This window comes from Heptranchias perlo, chromosome 31, assembly GCF_035084215.1.
Source record: "Heptranchias perlo isolate sHepPer1 chromosome 31, sHepPer1.hap1, whole genome shotgun sequence".
In the NCBI taxonomy this organism is placed as follows: Eukaryota; Metazoa; Chordata; class Chondrichthyes; order Hexanchiformes; family Hexanchidae; genus Heptranchias; species Heptranchias perlo.
In genome coordinates, this window is record NC_090355.1 from 30737033 (window position 1) to 30752168 (window position 15136).

At 39.6% G+C, this 15136-nt stretch overlaps 1 protein-coding gene across 2 annotated transcripts in view; it reads right to left on the reverse strand.

The window, feature by feature from the left end:
* Positions 1-4606: 4606 nt before the first annotated feature.
* Positions 4607-15136, reverse strand: part of camsap1b (calmodulin regulated spectrin-associated protein 1b) — a 103449-nt gene continuing 92919 nt past the window's right edge. For both annotated transcript variants that reach the window (XM_067969877.1, XM_067969876.1), the window contains exons 15-17: positions 13174-13289; positions 12958-13076; positions 4607-11010 (exon numbers count right to left, since the gene is read on the reverse strand). In XM_067969877.1, coding sequence (XP_067825978.1) covers positions 10708-11010; positions 12958-13076; positions 13174-13289 — 538 coding nt within the window. In that variant the 3' untranslated portion in view covers positions 4607-10707. The remainder of the gene's footprint in view (positions 11011-12957; positions 13077-13173; positions 13290-15136) is intronic.

Here is a 15136-nt window from a genome sequence, read left to right on the forward strand (position 1 = left end):
CAAAATATCTATCTCTCCTATTTATTACTACTTGTAGTGCTCCTCTGTACTTTCCTCTTCCAAGGTGCAATTACACCATCCTATATACCTAATCATAATATGATTAGGCAGAGTCAACATAGTTTTATGAAAGGGAAATCGTGTTTGACAAATTTATTAGGAGTTTTTTGAGGATGTAACAAGCAGGGTATGTAAAGGGGAACCAGTGGATGTAGCATATTTGGATTTTCAAAAGGCATTCAATAAGGTGCTACATAAAAGGTTGTTACACAAGGTAAAGGCTCATGGGGTTGGGGGTATTATATTAGCACAGATAGAGGATTGATTAGAGGACAGAAAACAGAGAGTAGGAACAAACAGGTCAAACTCAGGTTGGCAGGCTGTAACTAGTGGGGTGCCGCAAGGATCGGTGCTTGGGCCTCAGCTATTTACAATCTAATGTAATCAGTGTAATGTATTCGAGTTTGCTGACGATACAAAGCTCGGTGGGAAAGTAAGCTGTGAGGAGGACACAAAGAGTCTGCAAAGGGATATGGACAGATTAAGTGAGTGGGCAAGAAGGTGGCAGATGGAGTATAATGTGGGGAAATGTGAGGTTATTCACTTTGGTAGGAAGAATAGAAAAACAGAATATTTTTTAAATGGTGAGAAACTATTAAATGTTGGTATTCAGAGAGACTTTGATGTCCTCGTACAAGAAACACAAAGTTAGTATGCAGGTACAGCAGGCAATTAGGAAAGCAAATGGCATGTTGGCCTTTATTGCAAGAGGGTTGGAGTACAAGAGTAACGAAGTTTTACTACAGTTGTACAGGGCATTGGTGAGACCTCACCTGGAGAACTGTGTACAGTTTTGGTCTCCTTATCTAAGGAAGGATATACTTAGATGCAGTGCAATGAAGGTTCACTAGATTAATTCCTAGGATGAGAGGGTTGTCCTATGAGGAGAGGTTGAGTAGAATGGGCCTATACTCTCTGGAGTTTAGAAGAATGAGACGTGATCTCATTGAAACATACAAGATTATGAGGGGGCTTGACAGGGTAGATGCTGAGAGATTGTTTCCCCTGGCTAGAGAGTACAGAACTAGGGGGGCATAGTTGCAGGATAAGGGGTCGGCCATTCAAGACTGAAATGACGAGGAATTTCTTCAAGCAGAGGGTTGTGAATCTTTGGAATTCTCTACCCCAGAGGGCTGCAATACTGAGTCATTGAATATATACAAGGCTGAGATGGGTAGATTTTTGGACTCTCGGGGAATCAAGGGATATGGGGATCGGGTGGGGAAAGTGGAGTTGAGGTCGAAGATTAGCTATGATCGGATTGAATGGCGGAGCAGGCTCGAGGGGCCGTATGGCCTACTCCTGTTCCTATTTCTTATGCTCCTCTTCTGCATTCTTACTGTTGAATTCGACATTCATTGCAGTATCCTAATCCCAACCTCTGTCCCAGAACTACAAAACTGTGGCACTCCTTACCTCACTCAGTCTTTCTGTCCTTCGTAACTTTGAAAACCCAGCTTGTTGTCATGCAATCACTATTTCTTGACTTATGGGTCTCCCCTGACTTTTTTTCAACATTGATTATGTTTTGCAATATGGGTCTTAGCCCCTTACCTTGATTTTAAAAAAATATCAAAAAAGGTTATCCAGGAAGAAGACAGGAGGACACAGCATGGGACAACCAAATGATGCAAATGTCAACCCAACGCTACGTAAAACTGCTTTGACAAAGCACCATTCAGGGCTGGCTCCCTCAATTTGACATTAAAGCATGGAAATCCAACATTGGTCAGCTGTACATGATACAGGGATAAGATTAGTGAGGTGGCACCAGAGAAAAGCAAGGCCAAGTGATACTTGTAGGACTCCTTCACAAGATAAAAATACATAGGAGTACTTGCAGGGAAGATTAGATTAACCAACATGTATGTTCATGGGAGAAAAACAGGCAAGATGACCTATTTATGGAGCAGACAAAGCGTGAGTGATAGATATCTTTTCAGATTGAGATTAATGAGATTAGAGAAAGACAGGAAGAGAGAAGCAAGTAGAAAAAGATGGCATTCAAGACAGCGGTGTACAGGCAGCAACATTTTATTCTTGGGGTACAGGAGATGTAACATTAGGATACTTGGACACAACAAATGGCGTAAGGAGGGTGACAGTTCATAAATAATTGAAGGATAGTGTGGAACTAGAGTCGTGTAGGTCAGACAGGATAGGGATGACAGACTCCCTTCCCATTAAAGAACTAATTGGGTTTTTACAACAATCCAGCAGCTTTCATGGTCATTTTCTTTTCTTGACATTCCTGAATTGAGCCTTGCAGATGGTGCGAGGCTTTGAAAAGTCAGATGGTAAGCCACTCATTCGAGAGTACCCAGCCTCTGCCTTGCTGTTGCAGCCATGTTGATATGATTAGTCCAGTTAAGTTTCTGGTCAATTGTGACCCCCAAAATGTTGATGGTGGGAACTCAACAATGGTGGTCCCATTGAAGACCAAGGAGAGATGGCTAGGCTTTCTCTTGTTTGAGGTTGTCATTACCTGGCACTAATACAATGTGAATGTTGCTTGCCACTTGTCAGCCAAGTAACATTCGCACCAGACAAGTACCAGGTGATGGCCATCTCCAACAAGAGAGAGTCTAACCACCTCCCTTTGACATTCAACGGCATTACCATCGCCGAATCCCCCACCATCAACATCCTGGGGGTCACCATTGACCAGAAACCGAACTGGACCAGCCATATAAATACTGTGGCTACAGTAGGTAAGAGGCTGGGTATTCTGTGGCGAGTGACTCACCTCCTGACTCCCCAAAGCCTTTCCACCATCCACAAAGCACAAGTCAAGAGTGTGATGGAATACTCTCCACTTGCCTGGATGAGTGCAGCTCCAACAACACTCAAGAAGCTCAACACCATCCAGGACAAAGCAGCCTGCTTGATTGGCAACCCATCCACCACCCTAAACATTCACTTCCTTCACCACCAGCACACAGTGGCTGCAGTGTGTACCATCCACAGGATGCACTGCAGCAACTCACCACGGCTTCTTCGACAGCACCTCCCAAACCCGCGACCTCTACCACCTAGAAGGACAAGAGCAGCAGGCACATGGGAACACCAGCACCTGCATGTTCCCCTCCAAGTCACACACCATCCCGACTTGGAAATATACCGCCGTTCCTTCATCGTCGCTGGGTCAAAATCCTGGAACTCCCTTCCTAACAGCACTGTGGGAGAACCTTCACCACACGGACTGCAGCAGTTCAAGGCGGTGGCTCACCACCACCTTCTCAAGGGCAATTAGGGATGGGCAATAAATGCTGGCCTCGCCAGCGACGCCCACATCCCATGAACTAATAAAAAAAAACCCAAGCCTGGATATTATCCAGGTCTTGTTGTAGGCTGGCATGGGCTGCTTGATTATCAGAAGTTGTGAATGGAGCTGAACACTGTGGAATGGTCAGTAAACAGTCCCATTCCTGATCTTATAATGGAAGCAAGGTTATTGATGAAGCAGCCAAAGATGGTTGGGCCAAGTTTTAGAATTGGATAGCCAGATAATGAAGGACTGAATACTTTTAGTTGCTTATAAACTTAATTTGCTGGGATTCATGTTGCACCCAATGCTTTGCTCATATCCTCTCCCCAAGCCTACTCCCTTATATATGGGAGCCAGAACTGTCGGGGTAGAGAATTCCAAAGATTCACAACCCTCTGAGTGAAGAAATTTTTCTTCATCTTGGTCCTAAATGGCCGACCACTTATGTTGAGACTACGACCCCTTGTTCTAAACTCTCCAGCCAGGAGGAACAGCCTCTAAGCATCTATCCTGTCAAGCCCTCTAAGAATTTTATGCATTTCAATGAGATCACTTCTCATACTTCTAAACTCCAGAGAATTTAAGCCCATTCTACAAAGCATTCAACTACAATAGATCACACAAAATATACAGCTACAATAGATTGAGGGGGGGGGGGGGGGGGGAAGAGAAGAGAATAACTTGCAAATGCCTGCAGGAAGGATTCACATATGTGGCACATTGGAATTGTTCAAATGCACAGTGGAGAGATCCTAAAGCTTCCAGCAGTGTGTGCCAAATAAGGAAAAGTCCTACCATTTTCCTTTGTATCCCCTCCTCTTCATCTGGGAGATGTGGAAGCTATACACTTACCTCCTTAATGCACAGCTTCAGATTTTTCAGAACCAAGGAAATGCTCTCACAGCATCAGCAGTGCTATGTCCTCAACTGGTGACCATGGTGTGAAATGTGTGCCTTAACTGTTACTCTACTGGAGTGCTCAGTGAAATCATGCACAAATGCTGGATACAGTCCCAAAACATGTTTTCGCCCCAGTTTTCACTTGTGCCTTCTAATTAGTAATAACAAGTATAATAGTTACATTTAGTGATAAATGATTGTAGATTTTTAGACTGCTTCAGTGATGCTGTAAATATATTTTGTATAGATTCAGTGGTTTGTTACACTAATCACCGAATCAATGTTCTTTCAATTACTCAGGTGTAAAAATGCTGCAACAAAATATGATAAACAAAATCAAAATGATGGGAATCAAAATAATACAAATGACCTGTTCAATACAGTTCACTGCTCTTTATTAACTTTTCAGTGCTTTTCAAAATAAATATGTTTTATATGATAAACATACAAGTGGACAAAACATTTAGGTGATGACGAGAAGCATGGTAACGTTACAAAAAAAATGATGCCATTGCTTAAACTGTGACCTGTGTAGTAATACTCAAACCTTTAGAAAACAATTGTGAAGTCTTTAGGTATTTACAGTTCCAACAGACCAGCTATCCATACACTTATTTACAAAATGCTGCAACTTAATGCAAATTCTCAATCCATGTCACACTTCTGATTTAAAAATACACAAGAACAAAATAAAATGCAGTGGAAGACAAACTTGCATTTGTTAGCTCTAGACCCCATTGTAGACAACTTATGAGGTCATTTCACTAAATGCATCAGTGCAACCTGGTTTGCCTAGTATCTGTAACTTCCTATTGTGATAAGTGCGCAACTACATTGGACTGTGACAGCTTGTTGTTGAGTATGGTCCATTTAAAAAGTGCTCACTTTGAAAACATCTCCCTTTCAAAAAATCAAGGATAATTGCATTTCTTTTAAACCAAATAAGTCTCCATAAAAGTATTCTGCATTAAAGTTGCCGGAAGCTGTCATGTGTACGTTCAGCTCTAAGGAACATCATTTTCACAAGAGTAACGTGGGCAAGAAAGGAGGTACATATATATGTCAATGTAAATACTTTTAATTTACACCGTTTCTACAGTACATGTTTAGAACAATAGTGGCTAACTGTATAAGGAGGAATTCACTTTGTACTCTTGTACAAAGACATTCTACTTTCTGTATAATTTACTGTTTAAATTACTACCTTTCAGTAGTCTAATTGTTCATGATTCATCAAGTTACATTTCAATTTGCAAAGAGTTTAACATGGACATTTTTGATTATTTGTTTTAAAATCAAAAATACCTGAAAATATTCACAATAGACCAAGCTTTCTCCCTCCCTTGTATCTGTATTGGATCAGCTATTAAAAATTGCTCTAGACTTCAGAAATAAAATTTAGTAATTTTAAGAGTTTCATGCAGCTTACTAAAGAAATTCAAAATTTTCCAATAACTTTGAGGGGTAAAAAGGGGATAAGGGCAGATGTAGCTTACTGCGTATTGGTGTCATCTAACTTAATTTAAAAAAAAGTATTTGGAGAGAATATTCACAAATCTTTGAAGGTGGCCGGGCAAGTTTAAATGGTGAATAAGAAAGTGTATGGTTACTTGGCTTTGTAAATAGGGACATTGAATACAAAAACAAGGAAGTCATGCTAAACCTTTACAAAATACTGGTTAGGCCTCAGCTGGAGCATTGTGTACAATTCTGGGCACCACACTTTAGGAAGGATGTCAGGGCCTTCAGTTATGTGGAGAGATTGGAGAAGCTGGGATTGTTCTCCTTAGGAGCAAAGAAGGTGGAGGGGAAACCTAATAGAGATATTCAAAATTATGAGGGGTTTAGACAGAGCAAGTAGAGAGAAACTGCTTCCTCTGGCAAGTGGGTCAGTAACCAAAAGACATAGATTTAAAATAACTGCCAAAAGAACAAGAGGGGAAATATGGAGAAAGTTTTTCACAGAGGGTTGTTAAGATCTGGAACGCACTATCTGAAAGAGTGGTGGAAGCAGATTCCATAGGAACTTTCACAAGGCAATTGGACATGTACTTGAAGAGGACTAATTTGCAGGGTTATGGGGAAAAAAACTGGGGTATGGGACTAAATTGGACAGCTCTTTCAAAGAGCTGGCACAGGCACGACAGGCTGAATGGCCTCCTTCTGTGCTGTAAGATTCTACGGGCTGAAATGAATGAAGCTTAATAGGAAACCAAAGGGTTAAAAATATTTGAATGGGCACGTGATTACCATCTGCATGTGTCATAAAATTAGTAACATTTACCTAGTGTACATGAGACAAAACAAGCCTGGATTTTCTAATCTGCGTTACCTCATTTAAAATAAAATATTGATGAACAGAAAATCCACGGTATAGTCTCCTGCTTTAAGGAGTCACTATGATACAAGAACAAGAGGGAACCATCAGCAATTCATCAATGATGTTTTAATCCCAAGATGTGTTACTGGAACTCACTCGAGTGTGTATCATCAGCAACATGTACAAACTTAATGTGTTCTTACCATTTTCAGTTTTCCAATGTGTTTTGCTGACAGGAGTACTGTGACGGACAGAAACATGCAGCAGCTTTTGTGATATAACTATATAATTTGGCTGCCCGTCACTGGGACTTAACTGAATGACACAAAGGAATATCAACTTACATACATATATTAAAAATCTTGTGTACACACACACTTCCTGTTGTCACTATTTTTGGTCACACTTCCATTTCATCATTTATCAAAACTGCTTATGTAAACAGTTCGAATTTAAATCCTGCCCGTGAAGAGTTGCCTGTAACAATGTTGTTTTAGACTGTAGACGGCACTGTGGAGCAAATTTCTCCCCCAACTCACCATCTTGCATTTATAAAAGAAACGTATCGCTGTCGACTGACCATGGACAACACCATAGGCTACTTACTAGTGTATATTACAAATGTATTTAATGTTTAACAAATTAGAAATGTACTTCATGTTTAACAAAGATGTTTTGGGCACAGACCCTTCATCAGACTCTTATACAGGTTGTGCCCCGGGGTCCACACCCAAAATGCTAAATATTGTTTCTTTTTTCACATGCTGATAAGCCTGCTGTGTATTTCTAGCATCTTCTGTTCTTATTTCAGAATTCTAGTATTTTCAGGTTTCTTTTTGAATCTAATATAACTATCTATTAAAATTGTTATATAGAAAACAGCAGAGGGTAACTGGGTTTATGAGATTCTGTCACAATATTTGATCTGACTGTATAACACACTTACCACCTTATTGATCACTGGTATCTTGCATTTCCTCAGCATGGGCTAGATTCAAATTCAGGTTCTAGTAGTTGGAGTGTATTTAACCAATACCACCATCCAATACCCTGTAGTTGCCGATTTCTAAATATTTCAAAGCCGGTATTACAAACAATGCACAGTGAATAATACTCATCCCTCAATATCCTTTATATTTTAAAGAACGCTTTTACAGACAGAATTATTGCCTTCCATGGATCATATTAACTTGCAAAAAAAAAATCAGTGCACACAAGTGGAAGAAACTCATGTGCGTCCATGCATGTGGGGTGAAAGCAAATGTTTTACACTGATAAAAACAATAAAATAAACAATCTCTATTAAATTTAAATGTCTGTGTACATCCTCTGGAAGAATTCAGGACACTATAAATATTTAGTGAACTTTGTAACTGAGCTATCTAATAGTTACGTGTACTATTCACCCCATTCCATTTTAGCTAAACATAAGAAACCAGTCAAAAAACTGAAGATTCTCACTGTAATGAGAAACTCCATGCACATTTAGACCAAACTTCCTCAGATCTCTGCCAGTGTTCATTTACAGGAATACAAGGTATATAATAAACATATCAGGTAGTTCAAATTTTTAAAATAAGTAGTAAGAATTTAAAATGATTATAAAGACTTGAGCCTCTCATAAGTGTTGCATAGATATGATAGTTTTAATACAAGTACCAAACATGCAAATAGCTCATTATTAGCCTACATTCAAGACAATGGTCTCCATATAGAAAACTACTTAGATGAAAAGTTTTAAGTTGTCTTAAAGATCCCGCTCAACTAGGATTAAACATTTCAAGTATTGCTACACCATACTTATCTATCAAAAAGCTCAGTCCTCCATATCACGCACTCACCAATAGCCATCAGCAAAATCAAATGTTTGCTGATTTCCTTACTAACCAGGTTGAACAGATGCATTACAATGTCAGTTGTAAAAGGGCAATGGATAATAAACACAGCTCCAAAAAGAAAAAAGGTTATTTGACACTATGCCATTCACATTTCTGTAATTAAGATTTCTGGCAAACCCATGAAAATCCTTGCAGATAGTTATATATATGCTAGCTAGCTAGTTGCTTACAGCAACTGTGCAGTGAGCAACCACAACTTGCTTGTGCATATCCACAAAGATTTTTTTTTAAGGGTGGTGAGAGATAGACAGCAAAGGCGAAACCATCCGACAGTAATTTCTTCCTAAAACCAATAAAAAAAATAATTGAACAGTGGAAATGCAAAATCCTCATAAGAACCATTTCAATAAACCACAAGTTTTTTTTGTTAGAGAACTCTACCTGCTCCTAAGTTGAGGCTGACTCCATTTTTCAAGTCAGACATTGTCCCATTTTAGGTAAACCCGCACATAACCCTCACTGCAGCAATTGGTTACAACTGCAAGCTCACCGCTCTCTTTTCTGTATACAGATCAAGCTTGGAGTGCTTTATTTTGTTCGTTTTTTTAAAAAAAAGAGTTGTCTACAGCCAGCAGCAGTTAAATACTATGATTATCCATAAAGCCTTTTTAAAAAAAACCTTTCCTGTTTAGGAAACTCTTACATGTTGGCAGTGTTCTGACCCTATGAACATGCACAAGACAGAAATGCCCAAATTCAAAAGTAGTGTCTTGTAAGCAGCTTTACATTTATCATAGTTTAAGTTCATCACCATTGAATGATTGTACAAAGCTGCTAAGTAATAGGACGAAGGATGCAGCTTAACGGACCATCACCATGATCACGCATACAAGAGCGATCAAATTATTTTACCACTGTACCACTTAATATTAAGATTTTTTTTTATTTTAAACGGAACACACACAGCTCTCAACAGGTTATGTTAAAAACTTCAGAACAGGAAAAAAAAAGCTGTGCTTCATGAATGTCTGCTCAGAGAACATTCATTTTGCAGAAATTAGCCAAGGATGACACTCGAAAGAATAAGCGGTTATGAAATATATTAAATACTGCCACCCCAAAAGAAAATAAGGTTTGTTCAACAGAATATATACTCCAAAGAGCATGCCGCTCATACAGTATCGGGGGGGGAAAAAAAAGGATGGAAGATTTTCAGAATGCATGATGTAATAAAAAGCATTAAATTTTGATTGCGACCTCTCAGTGTGCCTCCATATAGCAATACTGTGCTCTGTGTGGTAATACTCTACTTCTACAACAATCTTCCTTACTGGACAAATAACACCCAATCATTACTGCAGAACACAGGCTTTGTCTAATACGATGGCACTTACAACATGTGCCAAATTCAAGTGTTTAATAAATCGGACGCTCAAAGATGCAATTCTCAGCATCCGCTATCATCTCGCCGTCCTGTGGGGCTTTGCTTATACACTTCTGCATGATTTTTGTGCCAAGAGTACTATGGCTATTGATAAATTGGTCACACTGCAGTCTTAAAATGCACAGATCACAATCCATCACTGTTCATGGCAAGAGTACAAGGAGAAAAGTAAGCAGCATCTGGAATTGCAAGAAGTCAGCTGTCATTGGTTTCTCAGCAGTTATTAGGTTGATCCAATTTCTACACGTTGCAGTCCCAGTTAAACAAAAAAGTCAGACCAGAACTATCTGAACCAGTAGAGGAAAATGGCCTTCTGTATTGTTTCGATTTCAGGTCAGTAGTAAGTGTAGTGTTACAAAATCAATCCAAGTTTACCTCAAGCCAAATCTAGTTGCGACATTACAAGATTCCTCATGGTGACACCATTCCACAGAGGGAAAAGAAAGAAAAAGCAGGAGAGGCTTCACAACTACTGTCCACGAATACTTTTAAGAATCCACTGGCTAGAAAACTTGCCACATGCAAAGAAAAGACAGTTACAAGCCAGAGTAACCAGCGCAGAAAACTAAGCCAGAATTCTGTCACGTACCGCCAGATGTTGGCACCCAGAGACCGACAATCCTTCAGAAAAAAGGCCCAACTACTCACTTTGTCCTTTGTAGAATACATTACATTTCACTGTCTGCGCAAACATACAAAAAAAGTTTCCATTCTCTCATCTGCAACAGAATTTGAAAAGATTTGTAGTCTCCCAAAACTGAATAGCCACCAAACCAAATGGAAAAGTTGCTGATTTCAACACAATCTACTTTGGGGAGGTGGGGTGGGGTGGGGGCGATGTCAGAGGACTTTAAAATGAACCAGCAAAAAATTCCTTTCATTTTCCTGTTGATTGCTTCTTTGGCACTGCAGACCGCTTGGCTTGCCACAGGTGATTGTGAATTGTGATAGCGTCCACACTGACTGACATGGTTTTAGTAGGTATTAGGCTAAACAGCTTTCTGTCCGAGCTGTACTTGTAAAGCTTGTCGATCATCTTCTTATTAATGTTTTTTGGCCCTGTCCCAGTTAACTTCTGGATCTCCTCAGAGTCTGGGGAATAAGCATAAAGTGCTCGGAACTGGCAGCCCGCATCACGGAACAAGATGATGTAATGGTTAGCCTCGCATTTCTCAAGCTCCTAGGAAGATAAATGAAGAAAAGGACATTGTATTTTCTCGAAGATTTAAAAGATAAATTTAACATTTCTATTGGTACAAAATGCAGTGTACTTTCCCTGACTTCCCTCCCCTTACATCGGGGAGGTGGGATGTAAATTCAACTTCCACCTGAAATGGGTGCAAAGTTGGCAGAGCGGCCACGCCTCCCACCCGAAGCTGTGTCAGGAGGCCAGAGCCTTTTGAGAGTTCAGGCCTTATTTGAATGCCGCTGGTAAGCTGCAGGCACCCCAGTTGTGGGAGGACAGAAGGGGGTTGAGCACAGGCCGACAACAGGTAGCAGTACTTTTGTGGAGTCTGAAGGAATGCTCCCCACTCCTGATTTTCAACCACCGGCCCTTTATCAGTTGAGAAATGGGCGGCCGGCCGTTGAAAATCACCTGCATTATTCCCCAGCTAAAATCACAACTTGATCACAGGCCTCTATCCAAGTCACTTGACCCAACTGCAAACAGCTGTGTGAGGAAGTCTTAGATTTTTCCTTGCTGTTGAGAAGCAGCAACTTCAATTCATCACCTCCCCATGACAGTGCTGTTAAGATTGCACCCTCCGTGACATAGTGCATTGGAGATCCGAAGTTCCATCCTACAAAGGCTCAACCTAATAACCAACAGTAATCAACACACAGTATTTATCACCATTCTTGTTGTCTGGTATTGTCCTCCTTTCTCTTCCTATGCAATTTGATGCAGAGATGGGTGAGGTGATGCCTTTTGGGTTAATAGATGAGGAATGGGAGTATATATTCAGTGAAAAGATGCTGATGGGTGTGGGGGAACAAAGACGTCCAGTGATGCAAATACAAAAGCTCTTGAAAGTGAGCACAGGTAGACAAAGTCAAACAGGGCCAATAGCATTTTGGGTTTTATAAATAGGGGTTTAGAGCACAAGAGCAAAGAGATAATGAGAAATTTGTACATGGCAGTGGCTAGACCACAGAGTAGTGTGTACAGTTTTGGACGTTCTGTTATCGAAAAGACATTAAACTCAGAGAGCATACAGCATATGCTTATCCTGGATGATGGCAGGGAATTATGAGGAGAGGCTTGAGATACAGAGATTACTTCCAATGGAGCAGTAAAGGTTAAGATAATATTTAATAGAGGTTTTTAAAATTATGAAGGTTTTGATTGGGTAAATTCAGAAAGACCATTTGCTCTGGTTGGGGAATCACTGACAAGGGAGTCATCAATTTCAAATCATCACAGTGTGTCAGGAGAGCAGTTAGGAGGAATTTCTTTATACAGAGGACTGTTAAGAGCATGGAATGTTTTACAACAGGGAATAGGCGTGCCAGAGATTACTTTTCCCTTAACAAATACAATTGATAAATATCTGAAACAGGGTTACAGGGAGAGAGCAGGACAGTGGAATTAATTTTGGATTGCTCTAGCAAAGAGCCAGCAGAGAGACAATGGTCCGAATGGCTTCCTTCTGTGCTGTAAACTTCTATGGTCCCCCTATACTTCGATACAAAGATGAATTTTGTTCAATGGCTGGTGTGAATTTTATTCCTCAAGGTAAATTCACATCCACCCAAGTACATTACAGCCAATTGTTAAGTAAGACAAATCATTTCCTCATCAAGAATGTTGAGTAATGTATCATTTTCTGTTGCACTATTTATGATTCTTGACTGCAATGGAATAGTTTCAAAATCAAAACTATTTCACACAGTTATTACTTTTCATAGGTTGTATTTGATATATTCCAGAAATACAAAACGTGCAGTTTATAATGGTGACCATATAACTTGGGGTGGAAACAAAAAGGTTTTTAGTTAACTCTGGAATTATTCATTGAGTGAAAAAGTGGTTTGCGGTGTGCAGCTTCTGTTCATTTAACAACAGTTTACCAGACAATCACTTAAGTCGAGTTTTTGTAACAGATATTGGTTTCCTGTTACTAACCTCAAGTATTGAGTTTTTCTGTGGCTCGTTTACTTTTCCTGCAAGACAGCAGTGTGAGATAGCATTATGAATTATTGGCTTGTTTGATTTTGAGCTCGGTTCCTTGAATAGCTTTGGACCTGCAACACAGTCACAATGTTGATTATAAACAACAAAGCTTCAATCCTCAACTCACAGGAAAAACATCAAAGAACATCTTACAGTTTGTGACTATACCTGTGTACTCAGCTACCGATGCAATCGAGGAGGCTGTTGATGTATTCTCCCAGTCTCGTTCTGTGTTCCTACTCTGATTTCGGCTCAGCACAGAGAATGTCTCCATGGAGTCTGTCCTGTATATTGAGCAAAGCAGTAAGTTTAACTCTTAACATTAGCAGTAAAAACAAATCAATGAGGCGTGACATTGATTAGCTGGGAAGAACCATGTATTACCCAAAAATAGTATTCTACTGAATTAAAATATAGAACTAGTAATAACGGCAAGAGCCCTTTTCAGCTTACCATGAAACATTTTAGCTTACATAGAATCTTGATTCTATCAGACATGATAGACTTTTAAATTTTGCTTTAAAGTGAAGGATCTGCTGAATTGCTAATTTCACTTCCTGAATATTTCATCTGAAGTAAATGCTCATGTTTTACCTAGCTGATCGCTTTACAAAGTTAAATACTGATTATGATGATCGTCTGAAAATAAAATTGAATATATAAATGTTTTGTATCTTTCATCCAAAGAACATTATTGTAATTTGGAGACCAGGAATGCACAAAGGATATTGAAGCACTGGAGAAAGTGCAGAAAAGATTTACAAGGATGATACCAGAATTGAGAGAATGCAACTATCAGGAAAGATTGAGCAGGCTGGGCCTCTTTTCTCTGAAAAAGATTTAGAGGTCTTCAAAATTATGAAGGAGTTCGATAGGGTAGATATTGAATGTATTAAGGATGGATTTCTTGAGCAGTATGTAACTGATCCTACAAGGGGGCAGGCAACCTTGGACCTGGTCCTGTGTAATGAGCCAGGATTAATTAATAATGTCCTAGTTATGGATCCTCTTGGAATGAGTGACCATAACATGGTTACATTCCATATCCAATTAAAGGGTGAGAAGGTTGGTTCTCAAACAAGCGTACTGAGCTTGAATAAAGGAGACTATGATGGTATGAGAGCGGAATTGATTAAAGTGGACTGGGAAAATAGATTAAAGGGTAAGACGGTACATAAGCAGTGGTGTTCATTTAAGGAGTTATTTTACAACTTTCAAAAAAAAAATATTCCACTGAGGAAAAAAGGGTGCAAAAGAAATGACAGCCATCCGTGGCTAAGTAAAGAAATTAAGGATAATATCCGACTAAAAATAAGGACATATAAGATAGCCAAACTTAGTGGAAGGATAGAAGATTGGGAAGTCTTCAAAAGACAGCAAAAAGTAACTAAAGGATTGATTAAGAAAGGGAAGATAGATTATGAAAATAAATTAGCAAAAAATACAAAAACAGATAGCATGAGTTTCTATAGTTATATAAAAAGAAAAAGGGTGACTAAGGCAAACGTAGGTCCCTTAGAGAATGAGACCGGGAAATTAATGGTGGGAAACATGGAGATGGCAAAAATGCTTAACAAATATTTTGTTTCAGTCTTTACGGTAGAGGACACTAAGAATATCCCAACACTGGACAAACAGGGGGCTCTGGGGGGGGGGGGGGGGGGGGGGAGGAGCTAAATACGATTAAAATCACTAAGGAATTGGTACTCAGTAAATTAATGGGACTCAAGGTGGATAAATCCCCTGGATCTGATGGCTTACATCCTAGGGTCTTGAGGGAAGTGGCAGTAGGGATTGTGGATGCTTTGGTAATAATTTTCCAAAATTCTCTGGACTCGGCAAAGGTCCCGGCAGATTGGAAAACTGCTAATGTAACGCCCTTATTTAAAAAGGGAAGTAGGCAGAAGGCTGGAAATTATAGACCAGTTAGCCTAACATCTGTGGTGGGTAAAATTTTGGAGTCTATTATTAAGGAGACAGTAGCGGAACATTTGGATAAACATAATTTAATAGGACAAAGTCAGCATGGCTTTACGAAGGGGAAGTCATGTCCGACAAATTTGCTTGAGTTCTTTGAGGACATAACGTACAGGGTGGATAAAGGGGAACCAGTGGACGTAGTATAGTTAGA